The sequence below is a fragment of the Physella acuta genome, unplaced genomic scaffold, assembly GCF_028476545.2.
Source record: "Physella acuta isolate Inbredline_101_S28 unplaced genomic scaffold, ASM2847654v3 ptg000928l, whole genome shotgun sequence".
NCBI classification, from domain to species: domain Eukaryota; kingdom Metazoa; phylum Mollusca; class Gastropoda; family Physidae; genus Physella; species Physella acuta.
In genome coordinates this window covers 403293-412163 of record NW_026732445.1, presented here as the reverse complement: position 1 = coordinate 412163, position 8871 = coordinate 403293, and the positions used below count along the sequence as shown (strand labels likewise).

At 31.9% G+C, this 8871-nt stretch overlaps 1 protein-coding gene across 1 annotated transcript; it reads right to left on the bottom strand.

Moving 5' to 3' along the window:
* Window positions 1-573: 573 nt before the first annotated feature.
* Window positions 574-5983, bottom strand: LOC131953532 (renin receptor). Its single transcript, XM_059316750.1, has 8 exons — window positions 5884-5983; window positions 4563-4699; window positions 4295-4420; window positions 4081-4179; window positions 3602-3787; window positions 2298-2447; window positions 2011-2136; window positions 574-1808 (listed from the first exon to the last, which is right to left on the bottom strand). The coding sequence occupies exons 1-8, from the start codon at window positions 5930-5932 to the stop codon at window positions 1617-1619; spliced, it is 1065 nt and encodes a 354-aa protein (XP_059172733.1). The 5' UTR covers window positions 5933-5983; the 3' UTR covers window positions 574-1616.
* Window positions 5984-8871: the final 2888 nt, after the last annotated feature.

Sequence of the window (8871 nt, the reverse complement as noted above, 5' to 3'; positions counted from 1 at the left end):
AAAATATTAAGACAACCATACCAAAAAAAGTTATATATAAATTAATGTAAAATTTAAGTTCCTGTTGTAATGTATTTGAGGTATAAAAAAGTTCAAAGCCTCAGCTTGAGTATATTTTTTTTTACCTTTGTTAATTTAAACAGAACCATCTAACTGAAAATAGAACTACAATCGTGTAATAATTAGTTGAATAAGTTTCTACATGACTTTGGCTTTATATTTGCAAGTTATTTTTTAAACAAAATTGTGAAGTTATATTGATTGCTTAGTGAATGAATGGTCTTCTAAGATGAACATCATTTACCAAAATATTTAACATCAAAACATGGTACTCATGGTGTAAATTTCGCAACAGCAATGCAATAAATCTACCTGTAATAAAATCAAATTATTTAGCTTTACCTTCCTTATAAATTTGTCTGTGCATCTACTTTTATATAGGCACCAAGGTCCTTTAGATCAGTATCTGATATAAGGGATATTTAACACAGCTGAGACATTACAACCAAATAAAAACTTTATTCCTTCATACCATCCAACTCATTATCTTGAGACAGAAAATAAAAGCACTAATTATCAATAAATCAATGAAAATTTATTAGCTTTTTTGATACATGTACAAATAAATATCCGACTAATATACAAAACATCAATATAAATAAATCTTATCCTTTACTAATGGAGCATGAAAGTCATGGACAATCTACAAAAATTCCATTTTATAGATTCAGTAATCATTCTCTTAAACACCACTGGAACTCTACACTTTAGCCAATTTAACATTTAAAATATAAAAAAAAAATCACAGTTTACATAGATGTGGCTAATCAAACAAATAAAAAAAAATTGCTAAATACCTTGGTTAATATTTCTACATTTAATGTATACATTAACACACATTCTGTCAACCTTACAAGAATTGCAACCATGAACAAAATATTACAGTTGTCACTGGAATGTAAAAAAAAAAAGTTCCTTGAATGGGTGATTTACAACCAATTCTTGTCAGTCATTCATGCATACTCCAAACAAAAAAAAAGGTGATGATATACTACATCTGTATTCTTACCACACATTTTAAACGCTTCAATTAAACAATGACAAAAGAAAAAATTTAATGAACGGGAAATAATGTTTTAAATTACATATTTAATATACAGCTGGTGTAATTTCTATACACACACATTTTTAACTCAAAATATTTTCAACCGCAATCACAGACCTTTTTTTTAAAAATAACTTTGGAACCTTACTTGACAGTTACCCCGTTTAAAAAAAAAAATTGTGCTCTATTCACAAAATTCATCTACAGTGTTTGCTGAATGAAAAGATTTAGGAAGGACTTGACTATTTATAACATTAATTTACATACCCTTTACTTGATACATAACACTCCAGATTTCACAAAGACAGTTTTAAAAAATGAGATTGCAGCATTAGCAGTCTAAAATATTAATTTCTGCAATTTTAAACAATTTGACTCAAGAATAAGTTTGAGAACTGATCAACATGCAACCCAATTTTTTAACATAAAAATAAAAGGATATTAGGTTCTACAAAAAGAAACGGTCCATGTTTTAAAGCCTAAAATGAAACTGCTAGTCTACTTCAAGAAATTAATTGATCTTCTTTGCTAGCTCATCCTGTGGAACTCTGTAGAGGATGGACTCGAGGTTGGGATTCATGTTCCAGATACCATAAGCAACAAAGAAAACTGTGATAGACAACACGATCATGAGCCAGAGAACTATGTTGAAGCTGGCTGGGAAATCTTGATCCCAGTCTATCTCCAGATTTAGTGGGTTGCCCTGGAAATCAGACAATGGTTTGGGGTAAAAATCTGATGCATAAACAGTCAGTATATAAAAAATTCACAAATAAAAAACAAATACAACAATACCTTAAACATTTTGTAAAGTGAATGTTAGTTTACAATGGAAAAAACATGGCAATTCAACACTAAATTCAACTTTCATTTTAAAATAGTTGTTAAAATAGGTTTGAGCATACCCCATCCTTTGGTACATCTGCCATGAGACTTCTTGTCTTGCGGACAAAAGGTTTCTCCACTGTTGGGACTACAATAAACTCAATCATCACATTCCCCTTATAATATGACTTCAGATCATCTGTCACCTATAAAATAATATCACAAAATATTTAAAACATTGGCAGACCCATGTGTCCTGGGCAGTGGGCACAGAAGGGACAAGATGATTAATTATTTTATAAAAAAGAAGTATGTTGAACTTCCTAAATATTTCTTTCTTATCATACTCAATCAGAAAAAATCTTACTGCATCCAAGTGTTTTGTAAGGAATTTTGTTGCATCCTTAACTTGATCTGAATTTACACCATACTCCTCCCCAATGTCTTTCAAACCTGTAAAGGTGAAGGACAGCAGATCTGGGGTTTTTGATTTCAGGTTATCTGCACTTCCCTTTAGCTGCGAAGCAAAAAAAACAAACAAAAGTTTGAAAAAAGCAGCTCAACATCAATAATAAAAATGTTTAATATTTTCATTAACAATTAATGTCCCGTAACGCCCGCTGCCGCCCGACACAGTTAATGTCCCGTAACGCCCGCTGCCATCCGCTTACAATACGCATAGAAAAATTAAATTTGTTTCATTAAAATTTGGCCTACAAATCCTAATTTTTAACTAAACAGGAAGTCGGATGGTTTCAGCATCCTTTTCCGGTCTTGTAATTTCAATGGCGCTTTTGAAAGATAAAAAATAATAGTTTCTTTCTATCTCGAAATTTTCGACTCATCTGTCGTATTTTTAGTAGATTTAATATTAAAAATAAAAAAAATTAATGCCTCTAAACGTATCTAGGCATGTATTTTATGAATTATATATGTTAAACATAACCAAATTGATATTTAACTGTTAAATTCGATGCATAGTTGTTAAGACAAAAATAAATAAAGTTGACTACCGAAAATGACCTGTTTTGAATTTTCTCAGACATTTTTTATTTTTATACTGTACTTTTACCGAATATAATATATTCTATTTAATACTGTTGGAAAGCCAGGTTTATTCCCAACATTAAGCAGTACTTTTTATCTTAATTTTCAATTTCATTTAGACAAAAACAAATATTTTGTGAAACTATTCACTTGATCATACAGAGTTATGCTCCTTACATTGGGCCGTCATGGGTGGAGTTTTGGTAGAATGAATGGGACATTAATGGTTAAACATAACCAAATTGATATTAAACTGTTAAATTCGATTCATAGTTGTTTAGACAAAAATAAAGTTGACTACCGAAAATGACCTGTTTTGAATTTTCTCCGACATTTTTTTATTTTTATACTGTACTTGTACCGAATATTATATATTCTATTTAATACTGTTGGAAAGCCAGGTTTATTCCCAACATTAAGCAGTACTTTTTATCTTAATTTTCAATTTCATTTAGACAAAAACAAATATTTTGTGAAACTATTCATTTGATCATACAGAGTTATGCTCCTTACATTGGGCCGTCATTGGTGGAGTTTTGGTAGAATGAATGGGACATTAATGGTTAATCAGGGAACTATCCATAAATAAACATATAAAATATAGCAAGAAATTAGTATACTTACAATTTTAACAGCATCATAGAGAACTTGAATTTCTCCCAATAATTTCCCATCTGAGTTTAGGGTGTAGTTCAAAGACCCCAGTTGGTTCTTTAGGATGGAGTCGGTGTCAAGCAATCTTTCTCGTGCAGAATCCAGAGTGGTAGGGAGGCTTTCAAACAGGGAGGAGCTAGTCTTCACATCAAAGAACTGGGTAGAGAGTCAAAAATAGATGTCATATAGATTTTAAAACAGCTACCATGTATTGCTATAAAAAAGAAAGGTTGGATAGACAATCTATCCATCTTTTATACAGATTTTAACAAAGGAAAGCTCTGGATTGCCAGTAAAGTTAAAAACAACTAAAACAATTATAGTACGACTACATCAGTTTATGTTGTTAATAAAAATGTAAGTAATAGAAGAACTAGTAGTCAATTTCTCCAATAAATTTGCTGCTGGACAACATTGTAGTCTACAGTAGTAAAAAAAACCCACTGCACCTTGTTAGCAGATACTATATCCAACATAAGTGGATCTTTGTCAATAAATTTGCTCTGCAGGTTGTTCATCATATACTCCACATCAACAAATGGAACATCCTGTGCATAGATGAAAATGTATAAACTTTCAACAATTGATGTTATTTTTAGATTGATCACTCTAGACTGCTGGTATTTTTTATGTGATACACCATGATTATGAACAAAGACATACCCAGTCTAATTTATAACTTGCTAGGCTGTCTACTGGTAGGTTCTGATTGTCGTGAGTGACAATGGTGATTAGAACATTGGCCTTAGGTCTTTTCAAAACTGATTTGGAATGTAGAAGTGCGCCATTCTAAAAAAGAAGAAAACAGATTTAATTATCAAAATATAGGAGAACCAGTAAGAAAATGTGCTTTTTCAAAAAAAAAAGTTTGGCAATATCTGTTGAACATTTCGAAATATTTTTCTCTCTAACAATACATTTCAGTACTTACTCTGCTTAAGCCTAGGGGTCCTGACAAAACATTGTGAAGATTGCTTGAACTGACAGGAGAGTCTGGTGACTGCTGCTGGAAAACAACATATGGTGGAGCATGCTTCACATGAAACTGCTGACCATCTGTATGAACTACTGTAAACAATGAATAAAAAAAGTATTTGATTAGTTGCAGGACAGACAACAAGATAAGGAAAATGTTGTCAAAACATATGTAAGAAGTACTATTTGCTTACTGGTGAGTTCATGTCATAGTGGGGCCAACAAATTAATTTTTTTATTTTTCATTTAAAATTTATGATGAAAATATGGGTTGAGAGTGACAAAAATCTGCATTCTAAACAATTGTCATTGGGACAAGCAATGGCTTTGGTTTGTGGAGTCAGGTGAAGATTACTGTCAATCTGAATTGGAAACTGATTCTGATGACCATATGTCTGACATAGCAAGTGCTACAGATAATGTAATAAAGAAACAACTCATAGTCCTATGTGATAGGACAAATAGACAAGATGAACAGCTAAAAAAAATTACAATTTTTAGGCCCTATGCAATGAATTATGCAGCAAGAGTGCCAAAGCTAAAGCTATTCTAATTCTTTGAGTTAAGGCTTCAAATAAACCACTCAAGTTCATTGCAAAATAGGACTTTTCTAAATACCAGCTCTAAAATTGTTGTTTTTCCTGACATTTAAAGTCTGAAATTCGTTTTGCTTGTTTTTATAGTTATAGGCCTACATTAAGTACATTATGATCATTATTATACTTATTGGGAGGACCCCCCCCCCCCCATCCCAAAAAATGCTAAAATAGTAATAGTATGATTGCAGAACAATTTTTTTTAAATGTTTAAACTTGTGACTAGTCCTATGGCCTAACTAAATTGAATGCATTAGGATGATTAGGCCTATTGAATATTGATTTAACTACTGAACTAGATCTAACTCAACTACTCATACTTTACTTTTTAACTAGAGTTTTTAGACTAGACCTTACTTAGGGGCCTATCAAGAACGTCATTTTAAAAATAAAATTGTAAAAGCCCATTGTTTACTACTACACAGTTAGTAATATTCACAAGGGCAAGAGAATGTCACGCACCACCAAGTTACAGTGCAACGAACTCAAGTCACTAGTGACAAAAACAAACAAAAGGATCAGCTGAGAAAAAGTCGAAGAAGAAAGCTATGAAAACCACAGCAGTTTACCCAAGAATAAATCTAATTAGGTTTGCATAGCTAACAGGTCAAATTTATTAAACCTTTCAAGTTATTTAAGTTCAATAAATTGCTAAAATATATAGATATAAGTTCACATTACCTAGTACATTTAAAACAAATAAAACGATGATCGGAAGAGTTGATGCCATTTTTCTAAAATATAATTTATCACATGATAAACAAGATTTTCGGATATCCGGTCAGACCCACCGGTGTAAGGGCAGTCATGCATAAAACCAATATTTTTAAAGGCGGTGAATAGCTCAAAATTTCGCCTTCGAAAATAAAACACTAGATCTCGATAAAAATCTACATAATTATGGTCAAAACCGAGTTCGCGTATCGCCATTCAAGTATTTTTAACTCCCAGAGGATGGTGTGGATTTTTTTTCTGAATTTCATCTTAAAAAACTATATCTATAGTAACAACAAACCAACAATAAGATTTTTATAATGCATCATTGTTAAAAATATAAATATATATTATACTTTTATTGAAGAAAATAAATTCATTTGATACAAATATTAAAATTCACAAAAAAAAAAAAAAGTTGAATGTACTTGGAGACTATTAATTAAACTTTGCACACACATTTAGCAGTATGTATATTAAATAATTTAAGCTGTGGTTAGGAAAAAAATACTTGACAAAAACATAAGTGCGCTCTCTTATTTTGACATAGGTGTCTTGGAGTAGAATTTTTTTTTGTAAAAACGTATAATTGAATGGCATTCAAACTTAGACATGCAATTTAGTAGACAGGACGCCACATTTCAAGACTAGCTACAAAACTTAATATTTTACTGCTAAAAAAAAAATACTTTTTAAAATCCCCAACATAACAGATGAAATGAAATATGCTGCTCCTACAGTAAATTTTTTTAAACTTAGTAGAACCCTCTGCTAACCCCCATGTTCTATCAAAACAAATCTATTTTCCTTCTTTCAACATTCCTAATTATCCTCTCCTTCTTTTAACACCCTAACAGCAATCTCTGCTTTCACAACCCTAATGTTGTCAAATTGCCGCCCCAGTTCTTCAGTCTCATGTCCTAAAGATAACCCTAAAAGCAACAAATATTCCCATGAGGACCTGGACCCCATGTTAAATTCTCCAACCACCACAGTAACAGTTGCCACTAGGTGTGGCCTTGGAACAGACAAATGAGTAAATGCTTTCATTCACATTTTGAGTTGCTGTAAAAGTTCCTTGAATATTAGTTTTTGTTAACTTTCTGAACATAACCTGCCACAACAGGATTCAGGTGTGCTGAACCTGTGTGTTTAGGAAAAGCAACCAACACCTTTGGCCACAGTGTTTCTTCCAGACTTTTTTCCCCGGGGGGGGGGGGGGGGTTGACACTATCAAAAGTATATATTTTCTATATAATGCCAAAAACCTGCCAGATTGCTTGCTGCATGTCTGGCACATTATAGTTAGATCTGACACCCTTTGTGTAGTATGTTTTTTAAAGTTGTCCTGCGTTAGGGGACCCAAGCCTCGACCACCTAGGATTATTTTGTGTTTTGTTCCTGTTCACTTTGTTGGGCAAAACAGTGATCAACCACTTAGCAACATCCTTTATTCATTCCTTAGTTTGCCTGAATAAGCCAGGACATGGGTCTGCCTTGTGAATGGCCTTGATGGTGTTTGTGTTACTGTCTGACACTACAGAACGGTAGCTGAGACCATGGGCACATGACTCAATGACCACATTGTGACAACTGCCTGCTTGGATAGGCATTCAAAGCTGACAAGTCCTGAGCGATACTCAATAATGCAGCCTATGCCCGATTTTGAAGTTTGACCTCTTGAGTGCCAGCTGCTGTAGTAGGACACTTTTAAGTCCACTACTTCATTGTTTGCTTGTTCAGGGTAAGCAGCCGTCACTTTTTCCACTGACTGGTGCAACAAGTTGTCAAGTACTTACAGTGGCATGCTGGTTAGATGCATGGATTTGGTTGATCAATGTGATATCCTAGGCCAACCAGTACTTAATATGATTCTATCATTGGTAAAAAATTTATAATTGATGCATTTTTGGTACTCTTCAAGGCCTTTTTTTAAGTAGATTTTGACCAGCAGAAAATTGTAGCATTTTTATTTCAACTTTTAAAGCTTCAAATAGAGGACCAACTAATCTTTTTAAATTGTGATTTTACTCATGTGTTCTTTAGACTTTGCTGTGGAACTAGAATATACAAGTATTTATATTTTCTTTGTACTTCAATTTCTAAAAGCACAATTTACAATCACAATCAACGTTTCATACTTGTATAAATAAGTAACACATTTTTTCTTAATATTCTGCATATTTAATAAACAAGAAGAAGTGTCATGTTAAATTAGAGAAGAAAAATATCATTTAAAGATAATATTTCTTGATGACACATGTCGCAGAGTTATCAACATCTGGCAACCCAGAGTTTCATACAAGCAGTGTAAAAAAAACACCAGCATCCACCTGGCATGTTTGTAAATATTTATATTCACACAGTTGTAATCAGGTGAATTTTTAAAAATCTCAAAACAAACACATCTTTTAGATAATTGTGTGGAGTTTCTAGTTCAGCAACAATTTAACACTTATTTATTATGCTGTTGCTTTGTACATAAACATATACTTAAGCTCAGCTGCTGAAAAGATTAAAATTATGTAAAATTTGCATCCAAAAAAAGAACAATATTTCCTAACATAATTTCTTATAGATGTTATTATTCAGTGACTTTAATAATGTTAGGAATATTTTTTTTTATTATTGTTAAAGTTAAAATACTGTGATTTTTATCAGAATATGATCTTAACACAAAAAAACAGGTAAACATTTTCTAACTTAGGATTAGACTGTAAATAACAAGGGACACTGCATGAAGCACCATTACATTTAGATAGCTTTAGATATAAATAAAAGAACTTATTTTAAGCTTAACTATTTATACATATTTCAAAAGTTTCTGTTTTTCTTAAATAATAAACCAAGTGACAAACTAGAACATAGAATCAATAATTAATTTAATTAAAATTGACACAGCAGAAAAGAAAACATTGATATTTATAGTGATCTTTTAAGGAAAGTTAAATACTT